The sequence below is a fragment of the Notolepis coatsorum genome, assembly GCF_963971535.1.
Source record: "Notolepis coatsorum genome assembly, chromosome: 4".
NCBI classification, from domain to species: Eukaryota; Metazoa; Chordata; class Actinopteri; order Aulopiformes; family Paralepididae; genus Notolepis; species Notolepis coatsorum.
In genome coordinates this window covers 22,050,130-22,077,143 of record NC_140168.1, presented here as the reverse complement: position 1 = coordinate 22,077,143, position 27,014 = coordinate 22,050,130, and the positions used below count along the sequence as shown (strand labels likewise).

The window sequence follows — 27,014 nt, the reverse complement described above, 5'->3', positions numbered from 1 at the left end:
ATGTAATGATCGTTTCGTTCATCGCATAGGCTATTTAATTTTAGCCTATTTTAATACAATTCAAATAATCTAATTGTGCTTAGACTCAGGGAATTATTTTCACCGGACATTAAGACCGGAGAGATTAAATATGTCGGACTTCAACAGATTTTGCCGGTCAAATACCGGTAATTACCGGCTAACGGAAACGCTGATTACGAGGGGTGTAACGGTACACGGATACGTACTGTGCCGCGTCAATGTGGTCCTCCGGTACAGTACGCACTGTGCACCGAACGATTGCAACGGTGCGGAACCTTTTTTTTGCGGAACTTAAATCCCCCCGGCCCTAATATAACGTGCACAACTAACCGGATGTTGTTTGTTCATTCCACGCAGCGCGCAGCTACACTGAACGAGAGCATATTAGCCTTAGTATGGCGAGTCAATACTAACTGACAAGCCAGAGCTATGTCATTGTTCAACTTTATTGCAAACTTTATCACGCATTTGAAACGGCATCACCCGAATGTGAATATCACTGGTACAAGGAAGAAACGGACCCTAGTGCAAACCCAGCTCCCCGTTTGCATCTCGCTATTAATTCAGACCGGGCCAAAGCAATAACAAACGCCATAGGTGTTTTTATAGCAGCAGATCTGCGACCATACTCCGTTGTCGAGAACACTGGGTTTAAGCACATGTTAAAAGTAATAGAGCCCCGCTACCTAGTTCCCTCTCGTCCGTATTTCAGCCAGCAAGTCATACCACCAGCTCTATAAACTAGCCCCTTTCGTGACTGTGATGCAAGCCCTGCCCCTGTATTCAAGCATCACAGTCATGAAAGGGGCTATGTATAAACAAGCACACGCTACAGTTGTCCACAACTTATCCTCCAAGGCATCTGCTATATAATAATCTTCAGATTTACTTAAGTGTTATTAGTAGGTTACAGCAGTAAGCATTAGTTTGCTCAGTAAATTATGGCCAATTCGTTTTATATTGTTTAATACAGTTAAATAAATAGATAAATGAAAAGCAATTTTTTTTTGTATCTCCCCCCCCACTGTACCGAAGATAATACCGAACCGTGACTTCAAAACCGAGGTACGTACCGAACCGTGGATTTTGTGTACCGTTACACCCCTAAGTTAAGAATAATTCAGTCTACGGGGTGCTACAGGAAAAAACGAATGAACCTCTCCCGTTGAAGTTCACACTCACTCCACAGGGGGGAGCCACCACTCACCAGTCTGCTGATCTCCTCCTGTCTGTCGGGGGCCGAGCGAGCGGTGGCTTTGATCATGGTGGACGTCTGGTTGTCAGTCAGCTTTTTGATACAGCGCTGGCCCGCGACTATGTTACAGACCTGTGGGAGGCGAACACACACGCTGTTGGAAAACGGAAGCTTTTGGACAAGAAATTAATAGTTTTATGTTCAAGGGTCTATAGTCCTGGAAAAGGATCATCATCATGATCATCACATCCTTGATGCATCCGATTTTGATTGAAGTTTATTTAAAATATGCAACAACAACAAACAAGTACAGATATAGCCTTATGCCATTCAAATCATAAATGTATATAAAAAAAATATATATAAAAAAATATTAAATGTATTACATAATTGAAAAGGAGTGGGAAGAAGTTTAGTTATTTAATCCCACCCCTTTTTACTAGGGATGCTCGATATTGGCTTTTTTACCGATACCGATATACCGATATTGTCCAACTCTTAATTTCCTATACCGATTTCAACCGATATCAACCGATATATGCAGGGCTCCCCCCCCCCCCCAAAAAACGTAATAATTTCAGGTAATTAACATTACATATCTCTTGTTGTGGAATTAACACAACATTATGCATACTTTTGACAATAAATAATAAATAAATGGGTAATTAAAGGTTATAGAAATGTAAAAAATATTAAAAATATATATATATATGTATATATATATCTTTTTAACAGATACCGATATTTTCCGATATCACATTTGAATGCCAATATCGGCCGATAATATCGGACATCCCTACTTTTTACCCATCAGATCATACTTTAGTAACTTTACTAATTCATACTTTACTAAGGGCTCTCTTTATTGTCAGACTTATAATGAAAAAAATATATTTTTGCATTCCAAGGTACAATAGATAGGTTTGTGTGCATGTGTGTGTGCGTGTGCGTGCGCGTGTGCGTGTGTGCCTGTACAGCCATGATGCAACAGCCCCGCTCTCACCTCCAGGGGGAGATAGGTGTGCTTCTGTTCCTGTCCTACTTGCAAACAGGGCAGGTGTGGATACTTGAGCTGCAAACTGTACTTTTGCTTGAAATACTGGGCGACTGTACACTCCATAGCTTGGCCGTTCTCGAGTTGCAAGGGGAACCTGTGAAGAGAGAGAGAAGGAAGCCCACAGAAAATGGATTAAAAAATGTATTCATTTAATGTGTCGTGTCTCACATGAGGTGACTTGAGCCTCGACCCGCTGGAATGAACTGGTCCAGTCGCCAGAACAGACCTGCACACAAAAGGCCTCTTTATTCCATACTTAGTTAAAGAAATAACCAGCATTCGCGGAAACGTCCTTTAGGAAATATTATTGTTGCGGCTAAGTGGCGCAGTGGCTGGTCGTTCATACTAACACAATTGGCAGTGTTAGGGGGTGGGAAAGCTGGTGGGTGGGGATTGGACGAGAAATTGAAAAATGGGGAGAAAAAAGTAGATAAAAAAAAAGGGAAATATTATTGTTTATTCTATATGCATTTGTCTATTCCATTTGACTATTTTATTGCACTGCACTTTTGCACTATTTTACTCTTTTATTATCGTCTATTTTAAAATTGCCATAGAATCTAACTGTAAATAAAGAGGCCCTAGATATATTTTCAGAAGATTTGCCTAAACGTACATACCCAAGTAAATGGAAGATTGCTCCACTTCTACAAGGTCTATTCGCATGTTCTTGGTATCTATGGACATCTATGGATCTCAGGGAATGTATTCCCAGTGTCAGAAATAAATTGTAATGAACCAAAGGAGAATATAAATTATAAATTTTTTTCCCATCTTTGACGGTGAACAACATTATGCTAACATTGACCAAAAGCACCTGTTTGAGATCAAGTGTACTAAAAATCTAAGCAAATGAACAAAGGGCAGATGATTTACAGGGTTTTTTGTAGATGATACAGTACTGAATTTTGCCATCCAGACACAAGCAATATGAAATATGAATATAGAATAGCAGGCCTATAAATTACCTTATTATGGCCAAGTCATACATCTATGGATCGGGTCAAATCTCCTCTTTCCAATGGCAGTTAAATCTGGATTTAGTACCACCAGGAGCCCGGTATAGGGCAGCAAAGGCCTTGAATGAAATCTACTGCAAGTACAGTTACTTTTGTATAATGTCCATTTTTTACCAGATTGAGACGCGATTTTTTTTCTAGACGTTCACAGAAAGGTAAATAAACAAAATACGTTGTATTGTATGGCAATAATGTTGAGGTTTGTTCGACCCGATAGATATAAACACGACAATCGCGTCAATATTTCTACGACAAAAATGGTTGGACTTCGGTCGTCTGCGGCTGGTGTGAGCTGGGTAGTGTAGTTTTATGAAATGTATATGTCCATCGAAAGCTCCTCTTTTTTTAGGACTACAACGATTTAATGATGGCTTCCTGTCCCGACGTCTAAATCCTCAGATTTCCGATGCAATGCGCAGAGATTTTTATAAGCTCATATTTAGCTAATAACACTTAAAATCATTGCTAAACAAACGTAGTGCTGAAAATATACACTTTGACTGCTGTTTTGACAGGGTTAGGGTCTTTACTCTTGGCTACATTTGAAAAAGAAACGCATCATCATTCATCACTGAATACAAACTTGTGACGTGAAATTAGTCTCTGCCCGGTACCGGGCTTAAGAGGTTAAGTTTGTTACTCAACTGTATTGAAAAGAGGTGCTGTATAAATACAGGTTTATTTAAAAAATAACAAAATGCTGATGTCTCTTTGGAGGATATGTGAGGGTAAGTCAATAGCAGCATGTATAGATGGGAGGAAAAATTAGGGTAAGTCAACAGCAGCGTGTATAGATGGGAGGATATACGAGGGTAAGTCAACAGGAGGTACGTACGTTTGGTGGCTGGCAGGGCGGCGTGTCACATTGCAGACACGATACTTCCTCTTCATTTGGCCACAATGTGTGACCTCTACTTTCAGACCTGCTCACACGCACACACACGCGCACACACACATTCACATACCACAAACAGGATAGTACACAATAAGGAGGTTGTCACATGTGTACAGGGAAAAACTTTGAAGAAACAAAAGACACTGAATCTTAAATACTTCAGGCATAATACAAAGTTGAACTAGCGACAGATCATGTGAGGAAGTTGCTGAGATATATAAACACATCTGTGGCTCTTGAGCAAGGCTATGGTTTCACTCTCTGATGAAAGTGACAAGATGGGAGCGAAAAGCTCACTGTATGATGAGGGTTGAACTTAAGACATAGTTTAACTTTGACAACAACTCATGAAAAAAAATAAAACGTGTTTACATGTCATGGTTCAGTGTGTATCAGATGATGTCATGTACGTGGCGGCGCTAGCGGAAGACGTGTTCTTTTCATCAGGGATTCAAGAACAAAACCTCCCATCAGAAATGTTTCTTTCAGAATGCAATTTTTTCCTAAGGATACCCAATACAATAAACAGTTTTGGGACTATATTACTATACTGTAATTGTGTTAACAATACCGACCAGGTATTTGTGCCTCGCAAAGTGCAGATAGGAGGTTATTCCCCACTTGTCTTTAATGCAGATAGGAGGTTTTGTTTGTGCGTTTCTGTTCATCTTTGCTACCTTTAGGTGAAAAAGAGATGCTCCAAAAAGGCTATGGTTTAAGAAGCACTTTTCTTTAAGCGTGTGTGTGTGTGTGTGTGTGTGTGTGTGTGTGTGTGTATAGAGTTTATCACTGAAACACACGTTTGACTTGCCGGTCTGCTCACTAATCCTCAACTCTAATCTTGGTGAATTTGATGCGCTGGGAGTCAGTAAATATGTATGTATGCATGCATGTATGTGTGTATGTATGCGTGTGTTTGTTTGTTTGTTTGTTTGTTTGTTTGTTTGTTTCTGTCTGTCTGTCTGTCTGTCTGTCTGTCTGTCTGTCTGTCTGTCTGTCTGTATGTATGTATGCATGTATGTATGCTAGGGGTGTAACGATTCGACCTCACAACGATTAGATTCGATTACGATTATTCAGGCAACGATTCAATGAATCATGAAATCTCTTCATTCGATACATTTTCTATCAGTTAATTCCCCAAGAAAGATTTAATACACAAATGTGGCTTGGGAAACTGATTCACTCAGCATGAATGGACTATAGGTAAATAAAAATAAAAATAAAAGAATTAAATGATTTAGATTATCGATTCTAAGTTCTAACATTTTCAAATCGATGCAGTTGAATCGTCAAATTAGGATCGATGCATCGTTACACCCCTAATGTATGCATGTGTGTATGTATGCATGTATGCATGCATGTGGGTATGCATGTATGTATGTATGCATGTATGTATGTATGCATGTGGGTATGCATGTATGTATGTATGCATGTGTGTATGCATGTATGTATGTGTGTATGCATGTATGTATGTGTGTATGTGGGTATGCATGTATGTATGTATGCATGTGTGTATGCATGTATGTATGTGTGTATGCATGTGTGTATGTATGTGTGTATGTATGTATGCATGTGTGTATGCATGCATGTGTGTATGCATGTATGTGTGTGCACGCGCACACACCTGGTAGTGTATGCCCACCTCTAATCTCCTTGGTGAACTTCACGCGCTGGGAGTCGGTGAGCGGCTTGGTCTGCTCGTTGATGTTCTGGATGTCCAGCACCTCACACATGAACTCTATGACGGGCTGAGCGCGGTAGAACGCCGTCGCCGACACTGTGAGGGGGACAGGAGGGAGGGAGGGACAGTTGTGATTGGAGGGTCAAAGAAAAGAGGGCGTGGCTCGAGATAGGTGAAACAAGAGAATAAGAAAGGGATTTCATAATCTGAAATGAAAAAATTATAATAATCTAACCCTAACTAACCTTACTGTCATGCACTTGTCCTAATATACTAACCTACACTATAGCACTCAACACTTTGATGAACATTGTTACTCAGCTGATAGAGTTGTGCCCTTCCTGCTGTCTTGTTGTACAAAACTTGCAAGTCGCTTTGGATAAAAGCGTCAGCTAAATGACAAAATGTAAATGTAAATGAAAGGATGTAGAGGCGCACAGAATCAAATCAACCGATTATCCTCGATTGCTCAAATGCCAAGACATGAATCTCATCATGTCAGCTGGTCTTGCGATGCGACAGGGTGTATAATCATTACACGGATTCAGTCATCAAATCAGCAGATAGGGTGGCACGGGGCTGGGCGATTAATCAAAATAAAATCACGATCTCAATTCATAGACTTATGCAATCTCATTTCTAAATGATGATGATTTTATTAAAAAAAAATTACTTCACTTTTTTAAATGACGATTCTGACCCGAGTTATTTTGTATGTTACAAGAGACTTAAGTTTAAGTCAAGCACTTTCATATGTTATGTTTTCTTTTCTTTTTTTTTATCTACTTTTTCTCCCATTTTCTATTTTCCTCCCATCCCAATTTCGTATCGTCCAATTCTACCCTCCCCTGTCTCGAACGTTGTTAGGCCATGCCTCCCACAAGCCGGCTGCAATGTGGACGAAGCCTTACATCACGTGTCCCCTCCGGTACTCGAGGAGGCAGCCGTCGCATCTTTTCACCTGCACAGCGTGATCTCTCAGCGGCGGGGGTCTGCGTGGGAGGGACGCTGCGCAGGCGCACCAACCGACCTTTAGGAGTTGCTGTCCACAACGTCCGATCCCCACCCACCAGCTTCCCACCAGCAATGCCGAGAGCTGGGCTCGAACCCAGCGTCTCCTGCATTAGTGGCGAGCACCTTGCCCACTGCGCCACTTAGCCGCCCTCATATATGTTATGTTAAAGTTTAAGTCAAGCACTTTGATATGTTATGTTGTCCGTTTAAGAAAGAGTGCAATAAATGATTTTATTGAAAAAATAAGAATCGTGTGAGAGAATCGTGATCTCAATTCTTAGAGAAAAATCGTGATTCACATTTGAGCAAGAATCGCCCAGCCCTAGCACCCATCAGTGCCACCCTATGGCACCCATCAGAACCATATTCAGACATATCATAGAGCTGGATGTTCAGCGCCACGTTAGGTTTTCCGCTTCAATGCGTTGAATCTGGGACTACAAGGTCGGGACCACAGACCCGTTTGGACTGGCAGCTAAAATAGAGAGCTGGATTAACCCTTTCTCTGCCACGCTTATATCCATCCTTATACCATCCTCTGCCAGCTCCATTTGTCTATGGAGATGTTCCCCTTCTTTGCAGGGCTATAACTTTTTAAATTGTATTGCTAAATTGACATTACTATGGCCCATTCAACGTCGTCAAGTATCTATCGTTTAGGATGTAGCAACGTTCTACTTTTTCATTCACATATTCATACTAAAATACGGTCTAAAGTATAAATGTTTTTATCGTTTTCTGCAGCATTCTGCAGAACGTGAGTTATAGCCATAAATACATATATTAGATCATCAAATGTAGTTTGATACCGATTTACGTCAGATAAAAAATTTCAATTGTACAAGGTCCTAAACGTCATGCCTCATCTGATGGTGACCGGAGGGGGGGGGGGGTTTATAAGTCCGTGGCCGACGTTAAATCATTTATGTAGTATGGGCGATACATAGATCAGAGCAGTTTATATGGATAATAATAATCAAACACGCTGAAACTCACCGCAGTTTCCTCTGACCGTTGTGTGATCAGCATGGAGCAGAAAGATCGCTATTATGGGATGTAGATATATGCGATCCATTTCCAGGTTGTATAATACTATATACGTCCAAATCATGTTGTTTATCGAGTTATTGGCAACGGATCGCTATCCAGTGTATCAAGCTGGAAATATGGGTGAGCACCACTTCCGGCCGCTCACTTCCGGTTTTGGCGATTCGCCGATCGGCCACCAGATGGCGGTCTTGAACCGTTGGAGAGTTGAGAGGAGATCAACAGCAAGTCTCAAGTCTCCGTGGGTGAAATATGATTGCCATGACAGATTTTTTAAATATTTATCTCAAAGACGCTGTACGACGTCATTGGCAGATTAAGCATGGCGAGCAATGACGTCTAAAGTCGTCCTTGGCGATTAAAGGGTTAAGAAACTCTGTTAGTGGCAGGATAATCAGCAGAGATTTTGGGGTATATTTACTCGGCTTGATGGCTTTTTGTAGGAACAGAATGTTGCAAAAAATTATTTGGAGCCCATCATCTGTAGCCACTAGAAGGGCTCATTGAACAATTTCGGAGAGAGAGTACGGACAATTTGGACAACTGGTTTTCAGTGGGTCTGTGGACGACCCGGCTACGGCCCGATGATCCATGAAGTGCCACTGAGCCGACCACAACATCAATCAATGGACGCATCTCAAACCCGCCTTCTTTTCTTGAGCCTCCAATCACAACTGTAACTGCTAACGGGAACACGAAAGCACATTTCCCCTGTGCTAGCTGCCTTCCACTGGCTTCCTGTGCGATTTTAAGGTTTTACTGTTTGCTTTTAAATGTTTGAACGGCTTGGCACCGGGTTACCTCTCGGACCTGCTGGAACCTTGTGTTCCCCCAAGGTCCCTCAGGTCCTCTGTTCCCAAGTCCAGGCTGACCGTCCAGTAGGGATGGGAATCGAAAACCGGTTCCCATTGGGAACCGGTTCCTAATTGGCCGATGCCTGGAACCGTGTGGCTCCTGTGACTTTCGATTCCCTTATCGCTGCCTACAGTTGCACAATAACGTTACGTTAGCATGTAGCCATGGCAGACTCTATTTGATTCCTTAAGGGCTCGAAATTGCCTGGGTTTTGGTAATATGCTCCCGAAATGCTCCCGCTGTTTGGCTACTTCTATGTGCAGTGAAAACTACTTGAATGCTTTAGAACCCAGCCATTGATTTAGATCAGGGTGAGCTAAAATTAGCCGCGGAGCTAACGTGAGCTAACGCTATTTAATCAAGCTCACAAAGAGAGATAAACAGCTGACAGCGGATAGTACAGGTACAAATACAATAAAACAGCAGGTGGGGGCTGTTGTGTAAACCTTGTACTCTTTAGTTCACATATAATGAGAGACGTGGGTGCTTGTTTACATGTCTGTAAGCCAGGAAGTACAGTGGTGCAACATACAAATGTGTCCGTGTAGCAACACAAGCCAATACATAAAGGACAGGGGCCCGGGGAGGGAGCTCTCTCTCTCTCTCTCTCTGTGTGTGTGTGTGTGTGTGTGTGTGTGTGTGTGTGTGTGTGTGTGAGAGAGAGTGTGAGTGAGAGACAGAAGTCAGAGGAATAACAACCTGTTATTCAATAGATTAAATTAGTTTAAGAATAAAAAAATAAATACATTTTAAGAGAATCTCAAATACATTATTTTATTTAAGTGTAGGCTATAGTTAATGTTTAATTTTTTACAGTTTTTGTATTTTTCTGACATGGGGGCTCAACAATAAATGACAATCAGAAATGTCAAGTTGCATGTCGCTGCTGTCGGGACAAAACCTCATAACTCCATTTTTTTATTTTTTTTTTTATTATATAAATCAACTCCGTAGATCATCCTCCATATGTGTGTGGGTTTTACAAAGTTTAAACAATGGGAAAGCATTAAACCGATCATCTGTCTAAACCTCCTAACTCTATTCACCCTCAAATCTGTGTTAGTTTTTTTCATCTGCTGAAAAGTTGGGTTTTTGGAGTTATGAGGTTTTGTCCCGACAGCAGCGATGTTGTTATTCTAACCAGCTTAGACCCCGACGCTCTGCATCTTCTGGCCGCCTCAGACCTACTCCTATCCGAGCTCCGGGAGGGTCATCAAAGAGAAGTCGCCTATTCTCAGTCCTTGCCCCACAATGGTGGAATGAACTACCCACCCCAGTTAGGACAGCCGAATCACGTCCAATCTTTCGCCGTCGACTAAAGACGCACTTCTTCAACCATTATCTGAATAAAAAAAAATATATCTAACCCTAACTAACCGTACTGTCATGCACTTGTCCTAATAAACTAACCTACACTGTAGCACTCAACACTTTGATGAACATTGTTGCTCAGCTGATAGAGTTGTGCCCTTCCTGATGGCTTGTCGTACAGAACTTGTAAGTCGCTTTGGATAAAAGCGTCAGCTAAATGACTAAATGTAGTTCTGTTGCATTTCCAATTTATTTATTTAAATTATAAATTGATCAGGTATCGATAAGGGAATCGACAAAGAATCGAATCGATAAGCAGAATCGATAATGGAATCGTATCGATAAAATCCTATCAATTCCCATCCCTACCGTCCAGGGGACCGTGCTTTCGCTGTGGCAGCCCCAAAGCTCTGGAATGAGCTGCCACTGCATGTTAGGCAGGCCCCCACTCTGCAGGTGTTCCAATCACGCCTCAAGACGCATCTATTTGCTCTGGCTTTCGGTGTTTTAAACAGTTTGAGAGACCTGCCCTTTTATGTGACATATTGTACTTGTTTTTATTGTGTGCTTTTATTAAATTTTTATGTTTTTATGTTTTATCTTATGTTGTGGACTTGTACAGCACTTTGGTCAACTTTGTTGTTTTTAAATGTGCTTTATAAATAAAGTGGATTGGATTGGAGAAGACAGTAAGCGCATTTCCCATAAGACACAGGTCTTCTGGCAGCTTAGCACATTTATCACGAGTGCAACGAATCAAATAGAGCCTACTTTGGTTTCCCAATGTCTGCCTCATCTATTTGCTCTGGCTTTCGGTGTTTTAAACAGTTTTTGAGAGACCTGCCTTTTTATGTGACATATTGTACTTGTTTTTATTGTGTGCTTTTATAAAAATGTTATGTTTTATCTTATGTCGTGGACTTGTACATCACTTTGGTCAACTTTGTTGTTTTTAAAATGTGCTTTATAAATAAAGTGGATTGGATTGGACTGTTTGGGGTTGTGTAGTCGTTTTGCTTTTAGACAAAACAGATAACATTGGCCATCGATACAGTTGTTGTGGATGCCGGAGGATATCATTCGCTGGTCAATAGTTGGTTTGTTACAAATTGGACTTGGCTTCAGAAGACCCTGAGCGGACATCTTGGCCCCCAGAGACCCCGGAAGTGGCTCCCAGATGGAAGAGAACGTCGATCTTAGTGACGGGTTGAAGTTGTGTACTTCTCAGGGGAGATTTAAAAAAAGCCTTAAAGGATCAAATAATTCAGGAGTACAGTTTGGAGTAAAACATCAAACATTTGTTTTTTTCTTTTAAAAAATTATATCGCAGCATATTTTAAGTTTTTATTTCTTATATTAAAATATATTTAGTTTTGAAGAATTTGTAAAGGCTAGGCAAAAATAAGCATGTGCTTCAGCCTATTGCTTTTTTTTCAGTCTTTGATTTTGGATTTTGTGTGTGAGCTTGCCTTGAATACGGTATGTACATTTGTGATTTCTTTTTCTTTTTTCTTTTCCCTTTGCAAGTCCACACGGGTGTGTTTGATTTGTCTGTAAACAAGACCGAAAAATAAACTTCATTCATTCATTCATAAAAGGGGTGTGGTCATGTACCCACTACCCAGGTAGGAAGGGGGATAGGAGGATGAGACAAGGGGTGCGGGGCAAAGGGAGGGGCTGGAGGGAGGAGGGGTGAGACAGGAAGGTGGGATAGGAGATTAAATGATATTCGAGGTAGACACAAAGGAATGGCTAGACCCAGGGCCGGATTAACGACCGGGCCGGCCAGGGCCGCGGCCCGTGAGCCTCTAGTGATGAGGGGCCTCCAAAATTTTTATTTTTTTTATTTTCAATTTTTTTTGGAGGCCCCTCGTCACTATAGGCCCCAACATTTTTAACTTAAATCTTTTATTTTTTTGAAGGCCCCTCGTCACTAGAGGCCCCTCGTCACAAGAGGCATCAAATTAGTATTATGATTTTTTTAACTTTAATTTAAAAAGAAATTGGAGGCCCCTCGTCACTAGAGGCCCCAAATTATTATTATTATTTTATTTTTATTTTTTTTCTTATTTTGGAGATCGATGTCATACTGTGACACTGAAATGAAAACATATTTCATCAACTAAAATATTTAGTCAACAAAAATATACAGTACGTCACACCCTGCCGTCTGCAAGTGGCTAATCTTGAGTATTTTTTCTCCTCTTCATAAGAGTTTGAGGTTTTCAGTTTGAGGTAAAAACAGCAATAAAAAGTCAAAACTTGCATCTCCACATCCCAGCCCCGACACCTGAATACTTTTACCAACGGATTTCCAGTTCCGCGTTTGCTTTCTGCGCTCTGATTGGCCACTGACGTTTCTCGTAGCGCCAATCGTGTGACGCCTCTTTCTTTCACCGGTTAAGCTTAGGCACTCTTTCGAAGTTGGTTAAGGTTAGAGTTTGTCTTATAGCAGGGCGATAGAACACCAGGCCTGATTCCATACTCTAACCTTAACCAACTTCGAAAGAGTCGCCTAGGAAACGTCAGTCAATATTTCTATTGTATTTTTTTTCTTTTATACATACATACATACATACATACATACATCCCCACCCCCACCTAATACAGTCCCCTCCCCACCGTATGTAATGTATATATTCTCTCCCCACCGTATGTATATTTCTCTCCCACCCACCCACCCCCTCCTAATGTACAGTCCCCTCCCCATCATATGTATATACTCTCCGTCAGGATCTATGGGTAACAGTACTGTATATTTGCATATCATATGTCACAAATGTAACAGTACTATATACCTGTATGTCATGTATGTCCCTATGCCATAAATGTCATGATGTCATATATGTTGTGCATGTCATACATGTCACTATGAATTGAAAATGGGGGACCCTGATGTAAACAAGACAAACGTCCTTCTCTGGTCTGCATCCCCTTAACAATTGTGTGTATTGAGCCGTACTGTATTATTTGTACCCATTCTGCAATCTGTTAAATACAATTTTCATTCATTCATTCACAGACAGTAACACAGGACAAAAACACATTTCAACCCCCTCCCTTCCCTAATTATAATTTAAATTGACATTCATGTAAAAGTAAGCTTACTATTCTAATATTATATTCTTGTCTCCAAAGTGTGTGCATGTTTTTTTTCTTCCTGAAGATAGCGCCATCCCCCCATCTAAACATGATGCGTTTCTTTTCTCTTCTTGATTGATTGAAAACTTTATTAACAGATTGTAGAATGGGTACAGTACAGTACAGTACAGCTCAATAATTGTTAAGGGGATGCAGACCAGAGAAAGACTTTCGTCTTGTTTACATCAGGGTCCCCCATTTTCAATTCATCATAACATATATGACATACAGATAGACAGTACTGCTACATCTATACATTTATGACATACCAGATTTGCAAATACAGTACTGTTTGTGATACGAAAAGAGTCCAGAAAAGAGAGTATATACATGTGACGTAAAAACTGTACATTGGAGGAGGTTGGGTAGGTGGGGTGGGGGGGACTGTACATTGGAGGTGTTCGGTGGGTGGGTCGGTACAAGCAAAACTGTACATTGGAATATTGACAAAACCATACTTGGTAATTTACTGTACATTGGAGGGGGTATATGTTAGGACATTTACAGGGGCCAGTTTCGAATTGCAGTCTCCCGTAGGTGTTCTTTGAGAGTGTTTTTGAAAGTGGGTAGTGATTCACATTCCTTTACAGCTTTGGGTAGGGCGTTCCACATTGATGTGGCATAATTGCGAAACGTGTTTAGTCCCTTGTTTGAGCCGAATCTGGGTTTAACATGATTTGTGGAGCTCCCTCTGGTGTTGTGATCGTGGTATTCACTGACCTTTGGGAAGTATTTTGACATGTACATGGGTACCTTGGTCGTGTGGTGTATCTTGTAGACCAGGCCCATTGCAAGTTGCTGTACTCTGTCGTCTACTCTAAGCCATCCTAGGTTGTCAAAGTGGGCAGGGGTGATCAAAGTCCTTTTAGCTTGGCCCTCAGAGCCCACCACTTCTAAATATTCTATATATTTTTTAAAGTGACATAAAAACACCACTGTGCGTGCGTGCACGTGTATGTGTGTGTGGGGGGGGCCTCCACAAGAATCTGGCCCAGGGGCCTCTGAAGTCTTAATCTGGCCTTGGCTAGACCATAGATATATATATCACTAGATGACTCACCCACGCTGCTGGCCAACGGAGACAGACGTTGCCAAATGGCGGCCATCTTGCATGGGTGGAAAACGCCCACTCATAACATGCATGTCTATGGTGCATGTACTATTGAAATAACGATAGCTTGCTCAATTTTCAACCGTTTGGTTTGTTAAAAACGTCAGAGATGTGGTTATCATACTGCATACTTATAATGGACTTTAAAAATGTAAATAAAAATAATTCTTAGCCACGTTAATACGTTTGTAATAAACCAAACCGTTTGTAAATCAGTCAACATTTCAGCGAGTTAAGAGTATTTTTGTTTGATCATCACCTTAAAGCAGTAGTCCACTCAAGCAAGATGGCCGTCTGTGAACTACGTGGGAGACTCCGCCTTGAGCCATCTAGTGTTTATATATATATCTATGGGCTAGACGGTGGGATGTATTGGAGGGGGAGGGACAGACAGATTTCACCACAATACCATAAATAAAATTTAAAGGGGACATGCATTGCTATTCCTAGCACTATTTGGGCAACTTTACACAATTCCTGTGAGTCTATTGAACACACCTGTAAGCTTTTATTAAAAAACATTTTTCTCACTTTGGATTTCAGGCTGTGTTGGCCTGGCTGCGTCTATGCCAAATACAACGCCGTTCGGTTTCCGCGTAGCCGTTTTGCGCTCTTGATTGGCCGAGCGCGCGCATGCGCATGAGCCGCGACAAGCCCCTCTGCCCTCTGCTGCCAGGCTGGTCCGCGACCCTCCGTGCTGCGATCGCCAGCGGGGAGAATATGCTCCCGCGAGCGGCATCGCTGAGAGACGGTCTCATTATGGGGCTTGTAACTGAGGGGTACAATTCCCTGACTGTATTACTAGATATGATACTTACTACCACTACCTTTGTACTTAATATTCGGCCACCCAGTACACGGCATAAATATATTATCATGAACACTCTCACGTAGATGAAACGGATCCAACACAAATGTACGAATTAGAAACAGGTCTTTATTTCTACACAGCGATGGTGTGTAGAATAAGCACTTAATCACTTAATTACATTTATGAATTGAAATAGTATGCACTTTTATGGCAAGGAGTATTCGTCGGTATATCAATAGAGAATGTCCAATCTCTGAAGGCGCAGGTGGTAAATATACGACCTGGAATAATTAAGGAATAACAGCAATGATACTTTAATGATTATACTAGATACACTAGAGGGGGTTAATCCGGTCGCTTGTAAGCCGACAGGAGTAGGAGGGGGGGGGGGGGGGTAGAATCCGGCTGCCTCGTCCGGCCAAGGGTATCCCAGGTGAACCCACTGTAGTGCCGTTCAATGCGCCGGCGATCCTTGGACCACAGATGAAAGCAGGTAGACTCTTTGTGGGCCGGCTCTCTCCGGTCCACGGGGGAGAGACGTGAAGCGACCTCGTCTTGCAGAGCGTCTCCTCACCTTGCGTCCTCTCCAGGGGGGGGGGTTCCAACACACGGCAGTGTCGGGGGTCTTTATCCATGGAATAATCAAAGTATCCAAAGCATAATCCGTGCCTGGGAAGGCGGGCTGTCGTCGGTAGAATAATCCGGTATACAGGTCCACTCGCTCGTCGGCTCTGGGGCTCCTCGGGTGCAGCTTCACATAGGGTCAACCACCCTGGGTAAGCAGCCAGTTCTCTGCCCGAAACGATGGGGTACTGACTACGGTAGTATTCTCACCGCACGAAGCACTATATATTAACAGACTATTATTAGCTTAATAGACTACGTCCAACTCGACGATATAGTGCGAAATATGACTATTCAAATATTAATATACACGATGTCTCAATACCGATGGTAGGCCGAACTTGGCCTTACTCCCACACGTGGCGTCGCGGGGAGGCTTTACGTCTGTGACTCTATTGGAGGGTAAGAAACTGGACTGAAAAGAAAGTCCTACTTTAGTAGCGCAGTATATATACGCACTATGAACAAATAGTCCCATTAGTGGTGCGGTAGCCAGATTCCTACGCGGAACTAGGACTTGTTCGTACATGTCGAGCGGTACGTTTGAACTGGGTCTGAGGGGTATGGCAGCCTGGCACCAAGGTCTCGACCAATAGTAGAATGGAGACTATTATGGGATGTTCAGTAGGCTAGAATGGATATTCAATGCATATTGTACAAGGAATATACAAGGGATATCAGGGAATATTAGAGAATATACAAATACAATTAAATATATATATATAAATAAATATATATATTCGGTTTAATCTGGCCCTTCACAACAGGGCTTATGCCGAGAAGCAGTAACACAACATTGCAACTGTTGTGTTACTGCTTTCTGACCGAATTAGTCATTCATTTGTAGCTATAAAGACATATTCATAATCCAACATATGTGTAAAGAAACAACATATTCCGATTGGAAGGACTCCCATCTCCTCCTTCCTGCTCGTGTCACACAGGGCTGAGCTGTGCCGAGGTGCCGCGGCTTTGCTCTCACTCTCGAGTGAGGAGGAGCGGAAGACCGCTGGTTCTCCAACATACAGAGGCAGAGAGGCTTGTCGCGGCTCATGCGCGCGCTCGGCCAATCAGAGCGCAAAACGGCTAGGCAGAAACCGAGCGGCGTTGTATTTGGCATAGACGCAGCGAGGCTCCGCCCATAAGCACTGTGTAAATGAGTATGTGCTACTGCTGCTTCCCTGTGAGGTCCAGGTTGTGTGTAAATGAGTATTTGTGTGTAAATGAGTATGTGCTGCTGCTGCTGCTGCTGCTGCTGCTGCTGCTGCTGCTGCTGCTGCTGCTGCTGCTGCTGCTGCTGCTGCTGCTTCTTCCTCCTCGCGCGCGTTTTGTTTCCCCGACGCTCGCTCGCTCGCTCGCTCCTTCCTTCCTTCCTTCCCACTCTCACTCGCTCGTTGTCTGCCTCGCTCTGTTTGAGGAAGTGTCGGGTTACACTATCTGCCTCGCTCTGTTTGAGGAAGTCGCTCTGCTGTCGCCGTCAACCATAGAGGGGGCGCGAGTTATGCAAATCAGTGCTATATTAACGTCAGCAAAACCGTCAAATCAGAACAGCTTAGTTGAGTGAGGGAGGATCTCGTGAACTCGAGACTAGGCTGATGAGTCAATATGGTAATTAGAGACACAGACCCATTGATACTAACCCGTATTACTATAAAACCATGCTAAACACAGAAAAAAAGACATTTATAATGCATGTCCCCTTTAAAAAAAAAAACATGCATACAAACAAATCTTGACGGGTTAAAACGAGGGGTCAAGTCTTACCGTCGATATTGAGCATCATGTTCCACATGGCCGGACGGACAGACTGGTGGAAGCCGAACCAGACCTCTCTGCCTCCACCCAGCGGGTGGTAGTAACCCTCTGGCGGGGAGAAAAACGAACGCCCCACTGGAGTGTACCTGGACACACAGACAGCAAGTAGGACTCAGTAACGGAGTCGGTGTGCAGGTATAAATTACTGACTTGGGAGTTGAATACTACATGCGTTATCAGGATCAGAAAGGTCTTTATTGCAAAGTAGTTTATACACAGTCCCTTATCCCACCATGTAAAATTCCTACAATTAAGTCTGTCTCGCTTTTCTCTATCAAAACGCTTCTCGTACAAGTATCGCAGAGAAATGTCAAAGGTACTCACAGTTGCACAAGGGTTTCGGACAGACAAACGCTAGGGTTTGAAAGCTCGGCGTTGCTAATAAACATTTTAAATAATTTGTATAAACTGGTCAACACTGCTCAAAACGGCTTTAGCTGCCTGATGCGCCTGGGCGCATGCGCATCAGGCACCCAAAGACGAAAATAAAGCCGTTGACCAGTTTATGAAAAATAATTTTAAATGTTTATTAGCAACGCAGAGCTTTCAAACCCTAGCGTTTGTCTGTCCCTCGTGCAACTGTGAGTACCTTTGACATTTCTCTGCGATACTTGTACGAGAAGCGTTTTGATAAGAGAAAAACTAGAGACTTAAATTGTAGGAATTTTACATGGTGGGATAAGGGACTGTGTATTCACTTCACTCAGTGCATCACAGATTCAGTCACGAAAGGGGCTAACATACAAGGAATTTTATTTGGTCGTTTGGTGAGACATTAACGGACAGACAATTACGGTAGAATAAAATAAAAGGTTGAATAAGAATAAATGGAATATAAACTAAATTATAATAGAAGTACAATAGAATAGAATTATAAAATGTAATAGAATAGGGCAGGGCTGTACAATTGTGCACGATGTGGTCGAGTATATATACACCAATTAGAATAAAAATAACAACACAGTGGGATGGAATATTTAACAGGGCTGTGCAATTGAGCAGTAATGTGCAAAAAGTATGAACAAATATGAAGAGTGTATATAGTTATATACACAAATATAGTTATATTATGTAATTGACCAATAAAGTTGAAGAATGATGAAGAATGCATTTGTTTAACCCTTTCACAACCACACTACAGGTTAACCCTTTCACTACGGGGCGGCGTGGCTCAGGGGTAGAGCGGGTTGTCCAATGATCCAAGGGTTGGTGGTTCGAATCCCGCTCAAGCCCATCCCACTGCCGTTGTGTCCTTGGGCAAGACACTTAACCTACTTGCCTCGTATGAATGTGTATGCATGTGAATGAATGTTGGTGGTGGTCGGAGGGGCCGTAGGCGTTGATTATTCGCCACGCTTCCGTGAGTCTGCCTCAGGGCAGCTCTGGCTGCAATTGTAGCTTACCACCATCGGTATGACTGTGTATGAACGAATAATGGACTCTGTGAAGCGTTCTGGGTCAGTGAAGAGCGCTATATAAATCCAAGTCATTATTATTATTACCACACTACAGACTGTTAATAATAATAATAATAATAATAATAATAATAGATTTAATTTATATAGCACACTTTAAACTCAGTGAAATCTCAATGTGCTTCACAGCAGAAGGAACATTTAAAATAAAATAAAAGGTTTAAAACATGAACATTAAAATAAATTAAATAAAACATAAGAAAACATTTTTAAAACATAAAAACATTTCAAATGAATAAAATAAAACATAAAACATAGGAGCACAGGCCAGAACTGACTCCACAAGTTACATTAAGACAAATTGGGAAAAGGAATCAAACATTGAAATAACCGAAGACGAATGGGAGAACATGTGCAGAACTCAATGTAGCTCGACTAATTCAAAAACATGGAGAGAATTCTGCTGGAAAAACTTGACTAGATTCTTCATAACAACCAAAATCAAATCCCGACAAGTAGGCATAGAGCAACCATGTTGGAGACGGTGCGGCCAGAGGGAGGCAAACTACTCTCATATCTTTTGGAATTGTCCAGGTATTCAACGTTATTGGCAAGATGTTCAGTTCACTCCACCATGCAGGTTATATTGAATTTTAAGATACCGGAGACCTTCTCCTATTTGTACCTGGATAACTTACCTGAGGAATTGGTAGGAGGAGACAGATATTTGATGAAAATATTTTTAGCAGCAAGTAAGAAAGCGATCACGCGTCTCTGGTATCAACAAGAACCTCCAACAAAAGAAAAATGGTTGGCCATTATAGGCGAAATATACACAATGGAAAGACTTACTTTTATTCTCAGATTACAGGAAGAGAAAGGTTTGAAGTACTGGGAAAAGTGGGACTTTTATATGTTAATGACGACAACCAGTGGATGATGTATAGTTGTAAAGAATATTCACCATACCTATAGGGAAAGTAAGAGAATTGAGAACTCCGCATGTGAAAAGTATATTTTTGTAAAGTGACACTAATAATGCAGCCCGGGATTGTGTTTTTGTTATGTCTTGTTGTTTGTGATTGTTTGCTTATTGTGAAAAACAATAAAAAGAAAGTTATAAAAAAAAAAAAAAACATAGGAGCAGATTAAAAAAAACAGGCCCTAGTGGAAGGCAGAGTCAAATAAATGGCTTTTAAGACTGGCCGTGAAGGCAGCAATGGAGACAGAGGCCTTGATGGAACCTGGCAGCTGATTCCACAGGCGCGGACCCAGTGTGGGAAAAGGCACGGTGCCCCATGGTTGACAGCCTAGTGCGTGGGATGGCGAGGAGGTTTTGGCTGCCAGACCCGAGTGACCTGGATGCAGGTTGAGGTGAGAGGAGGTCCTGGAGATAGGTCGGGCCGGAGTGGTTTATGGCCTTATAGACAAGCAGGAGAACCTTGAAGCTGATCCGCTGGTTTATTGGCAGCCAGTGAAGGGAATGGAGGACTGGGGTGATGGTTGTATTTTCCGGGTTTTGGTGTTCTGGACGTACTGTAACCTCTGGAAGGTTTTGGAGGGAAGGCCTGCCAGCAGAGAGTTACAGTAGTCGATGGGGGAACTGACAAATGCGTGAACCAGTTTTTTTTGGCGTCGGACTGGGAGAGTGAGGGTCTAAGTTCGGAGATGTTCCTCAGGTGGTAGAAGGAGGTCCGACTGCAGACTGTTTTTATGTGTGCATCAAATGACAGTGATGAGTCCAACTTTACCCCCAAGCTGGTGACAAGTGAGGAGAGGGGGATAGAGTGATTGTCAATGGTGATATGGGTGATACCGGCCTGTTTGGTTTGATGGGGGGTGCCGATGAGGATGGCTTTTGTCTTACTGCCATTGAGCTGCAGGGAGAGTTACAACTCATCCAATGGCGGATATCATCAAGGCCACTGGTAGCCAGGCGTGACTCAGGGGAGGTTTGGAGGTATATTTGGGTGTCATCGGCATATTAGTGGAACTCGATGTTGTGGCTTCCAAGTATGTTGCCAAGGGGGAACATGTAGATAAAAAAAAAGAGCAGGGGCCCCAGGATTGACCCCTGGGGGACACCGGAGGTAACACATATTCCTGCCTCTCCGAGAGGTAGGAGTGGAAGAAGTCGCGAGCCTTCCCTGTAACTCCCACCTCCCGGAGCCGCTGACTACAGACACGCCGTGGTTGTGAAAGGGTTAACCTTCTGTATTGTCTCAGTGAAAGGGTTAACCCTTTGGTAGTGTGGTAGTGAAATGGTTCAAATGTAGGAAAGAAACAAAGATCTAAAGTGTCTACATTTCCTTGTGGGTGGCCTTTTCTGACCCAATAAGCTGCAACTAGCTACAGACCTGGGGAGTCACATTCAGTTTTAAGACCTGCCTGCTTCCGTTTTTGCCTATGGTCCTTTACCATAGGAGTTTCTCAAGGTATCGACAGATGCCTTCAAGTCTACTCAAAACCCACTTCTACTCATTAGCATTTCCCGATGTACACTGACTCGTGTGCCGTTTGCTTGTGTGTCCTCCCGTAAAACTGAGACGTGATTGCCACGATAACCAACGAGAATCTAAAGGGATAGCAACAGCGGCTCCGGGGTGGGGCTGGGTAGCGTAGAGGACTAAGCACTTGCCTACCACGGCAGAGACTCTGGGATCTAATCCAGCTTGGTCAGTCATCCCTACGAACACAATTGTCAGTGTTCGCGGGTGGGAACCAGGTGGGGTACGAGTCCTGGTCGTTGCAAACAGCGACTCCTACTGGTCGGCCTGTTCAGCAGGGAGGGGATCTGGGGGAAATAGCACAAACCTCTGCACGCATTACGCCCTCCCAGTGAAACTCCTCGCCGTCAGGTGAAAAGAAGCGGCTGGTGACTCCACATCGAGTATGGGAGGAGGCATGCGGTAGTTCTACACCCTCCCCAGACCGACAGTGGGGCGATGCGCGCAATGACCAGGAAGGGAATTGGCATAAACGACAAAATTGGGATGGGGGGGGGGAAATGGAAAAGCAAAAAGAATAATAATAACCTCATGGAAGGCAGGTGTCGCGTGATGACGTCCAGAGCCTGCACCGAGTCCTCCGGCACCTCGTTCAAGTGCCCAGACAGGGCCTCCAGCAGGTTCTGAAGGCTGACCACTGAAACCCACTGCAGGGACACCTTGAAGGTCTGGTCCTTCCCCTCACCAGGCAGAGTCACCTCCAGATCCACCTGGGGGAGGGAGGGAGGGAGGGAGGGAGGGAGGGAGGGAGGGAGGGAGGGAGGGAGGAAAGGAGGGAGGAAGGAAGGAGGGAGGGCGGGACAGATGAGAGGGAGGGAGGGAGGGAGGGAGGAAGGGAGGGAGGGAGGGAGGGAGGGAGGGAGGAACAGACGAGGGGGAGGGAGGGAGGGAGAGATGAGAGGGACAAGGTTGGGCGATGAACAGAGAAGGCCAGTCAACATTGAAATAAGATAATGACACAGTAAGGCTCCGGTCTCAAACAAAACAGTCAGACAGACATGTGATCAAGTGTCCACTTAGCTTCCAAAGTGGTCCTTTGCCCTGGTGCTTTGGTTAAATTACGGTTCGAGCCGGGGGGCACTGCACACTCGGGTTTCCAATGTTCATTTGGAAACATTCCCAAACAGGCTGCAACTCTTGCTAAACAATGTGTTTACACTGCACATTAATATTGATATATTATTTTGGGCAACTTGAGTATTTCGTCCTTTAAGTTGATGCATGTAAACAAACACCAAAAACTAGGGCAAGCTCATATCCTCCTAACTATGATAAACATTCACATGGAAAACTAGGGTAAGCTCATATCCTCCTAACTATGAGAAACATGAATATGAAAAACTAGCTGGAAGGCTTGTGAACACTTACGCTACAGTTGCGTTTCGTGGGCTGTGCGAGTTCCGTTTCCATGGCAATACTTACAATATTGAATGTTCTCATGTATACGGGAATATATGTGATCAATCATAATACCAAGATGCTTATAAACACCTTAAGACCATTACCAAGATATTAGCTAGTCTGTTCAAGTTCAAGTTTGTTTATTATTTGTCACAACAAAATACAGAATACTTTGATGAAATGCTTGTTTCTGTATGAGCCCCTGTGCTACATACAGTAAAAAAAAAAAGTAAACAAAAAAAAAGTATTAACACTTTGGCTGCCATGGGTTAAATTCATTATCAACCGTAGGTTGCCGGCTCTATTTGTCTATAGAGAAAGTCCCCTTCTTTGCATGGCTATAACTTTTTAAATTCTATTGCTACATTGCCATTATTAGGGCCCATTCAAGGTCCTATATGTATTGTTCATTGTGTAGCAACGTTAAACTTTTTCATTCACATATTCATAGTAAAGTATGGTCTAATGTATAAGTATGTTTTCATCTCTTTCTGCAGCTTTCTCCAGAACGTGATATATAGCCCCAAATGCATTATATTGATGATGAAATACAGTTTGATGGCAATCAGCGAGATATAAAAAATTCCAACTAGACGTACTTCTAGAAGTTACTACACGTCATCTGATGTTGACCGGATGGGCGAGGGGGCGTTTATAATTCCGTGGGCAGCGTTATACCAATCATCTAATGTGGGTCAAATGTTGATAAAAGCAGTTAGTATCGAAGATGGTAACGTTACACGCTGAAACTCACCCCAGTCTCCACGCGCCGTTGGGCGATCATCGTCGAGTAGACATTTTATCATTATGGGATATATTATTACCCGGTCCATCTCCAGCTTGTATAATGGTATATACGTCCAAATCATGTTGTTTATCGAGTTATTGGCAATCGATCGCTATGTAGTGTGACGAGCTAGAGTGCCGGAACCTATACCGAGTGCCCGGAAGTATTACGGCCGACCAGCAAAACCTCTACTGCGCTTCCTGTTAAGCGGTTGCGCCGATCGGCCACCAGATGGCGCTCCTGAACCGCCAGAGAGCTCAGTGGGTCCTCCTGGTGGATCTCAGGCCAGCGGAGGGGAAATATGAATCCGATTCCAGATTTTTGAAATATTGATATTAAAGACGCTGTAAAGCGTCCTCGGCAACTTGAGCATGGCCGGGAATGACGCTGTAAAGCGTTTTTAGGCAGTCAAAGTGTTAAGTAGTAAGTAAAAAGTAAGTAAATTAATGTTCAGTCGATTGTATAACAGTGAGGTACAATGCAGAAATTAGATAAGTTACAAAACTAGAGTCTTTGATTATTCTCTTAGCCTTGGCCCTGCAACGCTAGTTATAAATGTCCTGGAGAGTGGGAAGCCCACCTCCAATTGTGCGTTCGTCTGAACAGGCCACTCTCTGTAGACTGCTGCGGTCTCGTGTAAACACAGCATCATGTGCTCTGAAGCTACCAGGTCACAGAGGCGTTGCTAGCTTAATGCTACGTTATACTTCCACATCCGGTGACGAGCACATCAAGTCGTGAGGAAGCAATGTGTGCAGAGGTGTTTAGATGGAGACCGGACCTAAGAGAGCAAGGCTGAAGTCTTCCAACATGGAGACCGGACCTAAGAGAGCGAGACTGAAGTCTTCCAACATGGAGACCAGACCTAAGAGAGCAAGGCTGAAGTCTTCCAACATGGAGACCAGACCTAAGAGGCTGAAGTCTTCCAACATGGAGACCAGACCTAAGAGGCTGAAGTCTTCCATCATGGAGACCAGACCTAAGAAAGCAAGGCTGAAGTCTTCCAACATGAAGACCAGACCTAAGAGGCTGAAGTCTTCCAACATGGAGACCAGACCTAAGAGGCTGAAGTCTTCCAACATGGAGACCAGACCTAAGAGGCTGAAGTCTTCCATCATGGAGACCAGACCTAAGAAAGCAAGGCTGAAGTCTTCCAACATGGAGACCAGACCTAAGAGGCTGAAGTCTTCCAACATGGAGACCAGACCTAAGAGGCTGAAGTCTTCCAACATGGAGACCAGACCTAAGAGGCTGAAGTCTTCCAACATGGAGACCGGACCTAAGAGGCTGAAGTCTTCCAACACATTTTTTTTTATTTAATTTTTTTTAACAACAAGTTCAGAGGAAAGAGACATTCACATCAGCAGTTCATACGAATTCCCACAGTGGCATAAAAAGGTGTCTTTTCAGTATATAGATTGTCCGTCAGTATACGTAGTCATGTACTGTGTAGCCTGCCTGCTGGCAGTTGTGACAGTCTCTTCCTCTGATCTGGCGGTCCTGTGGCTGCGAGACTTGGTTGGTTTTTCGAATTAACTTTCAAACCTTCGTTTTTAATAAATAAAAATGTAAAAAAAGAAAAAAATTCAAATAATCTGATTAAATTAGTTTCTTTTTTATTAAATCAACTTTCTTTAATTAATATAACTCAGCAGTTTTTTTTAATACTATAATATTAGTGTAGCCTAATCTTTATCTGCAACTGTGAAGAAAAACCCCATTGGTTTAAACAGAATGAATAGACACAAAAAAATATATATATATTAAAAATAGAAAATTAGAATTTGTATGTAGAATTCGAATGCTAACGTAACGAACGAACGTTCAAACATTCGGGCTCAGCCTTATCCTCCAATCACAACTGTCACTTGCCTCTGACAAAACGTTAGCAACAGTTGTGATTGGAGGATTAAGAAAAGAGAGCAGGGCTTGAGATCAGTAAAATGCGTAGCGACTACTAGCGAGTGCTGGTGGAGAGAGTGCCTACCCGGTCTCTCCCGATGGGCAGCGGATGGGCCGTGTACATGTTCCTCTTCCCGTCGTAGCCCGGTTGTCGGTCCCCAAAGATCTGCATCTTGAAGTGCCGCACCATGGTGTCCACCACCTCCCTGAGAAAGAAACGCATCCGTCAGACACCAGCTGCACCGGGACATTCACAAACAGATCGATTTGACCCCCTGGTGACCTACTTCCAGGGACATTTTGTTGAATTCTGGGGGCAATTTTGCTCTGCAAAAAATAGGTTAATTCTTTTTTTTGTGCTTCAAACCAACTCAAGTGGTTTTTTGAGGGTTCTCCCATTATATTTCTGTATTATTTTTTATATAAATCCGGTTACCGCCAAATACGTGCACCAAAAGTGCCACAGACAAAAACCTCGCTCTGAAATCCCACTAGGTGTGAGTTGTTACTGGAAGTTGTGGAGTATGAGAGCGTAAGGAGGATTCTATGTATAGTTACACAGAACACACAGCTAACGTTATCTAAAAGATGCATTTCCAAATTGTGCCAACATCACGTCACCCACTTTGCAGAGCGTTCACCTACTATTGACAATAATTCATTTATTTTATAGAGCGCTTCTCAATAACCCGAAGTCGCTGACAGTAGGCAGAATGTAGGAAACAAAAGAAACCTATAACCACAGGGGAAACGAGGAACAATATGAATACACAGGAACATACGGACATGCCATTCCATGAGCAGAGAGACCTGCTGCAGACAGAGTGGAGGTAATGTAATTATTACAAATGGTAACCGACTGTTTTGACTGACGATACGCATTAAACATTGGGTATATGGCTGTGCATCCTTATGTCCGCGGAGCGATATAATAAAATCGGTAGTGTACGAGTGTGTGGGCGCAGTTTAACCTCTTAACATCACGCGGCCCGACGGCGGGCCGTCACGCATGCACGTCGCGGCACTTTTCCCTCGTCGGCGGCTTCAGGCTGGATTTTTGCCGATCAACCTACACATCGTTGGAAAGCTAAAATGGCCACCGTTCGATTGACACCCTACTCAACCTATTACGTGCTTCCAATCTTGGGTTACAAGACCAAACAACCAACAAGCGTCAGTTTCAGACCACGTCCGGTTTCGGCTGGCCCTGAACGGACAAGTCACCTTTGACGGTGAAAATGATTGACAATTTTTGTAGCCAATGAAATTCTGGAGCTAATGGTATATTACATATTATATTCCTACGATAGGGGGACAGAAGAAGACAGCGAAGTAGTTTGTTTTAAGAATTTCTCGGTTGCCCATCCAAATGAGTTGCACGGTCGGACATTTGAGATGAATT

At 42.9% G+C, this 27,014-nt stretch overlaps 1 protein-coding gene across 5 annotated transcripts in view; it reads right to left on the bottom strand.

Annotated features, from left to right (window-relative positions):
* The window catches only part of ago4 (argonaute RISC component 4), a 101,519-nt gene that overhangs the window by 26,831 nt on the left and 47,674 nt on the right, over positions 1–27,014 (bottom strand). For 3 of the 5 annotated variants that reach the window (XM_084312622.1, XM_084312618.1, XM_084312619.1), the window contains exons 4-10: positions 25,698–25,818; positions 22,051–22,232; positions 17,550–17,686; positions 5,815–5,967; positions 4,128–4,215; positions 2,220–2,367; positions 1,229–1,348 (exon numbers count right to left, since the gene is read on the bottom strand). In XM_084312622.1, coding sequence (XP_084168748.1) covers positions 1,229–1,348; positions 2,220–2,367; positions 4,128–4,215; positions 5,815–5,967; positions 17,550–17,686; positions 22,051–22,232; positions 25,698–25,818 — 949 coding nt within the window. The remainder of the gene's footprint in view (positions 1–1,228; positions 1,349–2,219; positions 2,368–4,127; positions 4,216–5,814; positions 5,968–17,549; positions 17,687–22,050; positions 22,233–25,697; positions 25,819–27,014) is intronic. The other 2 variants (XM_084312620.1, XM_084312621.1) reach the window with 1 other exon arrangement.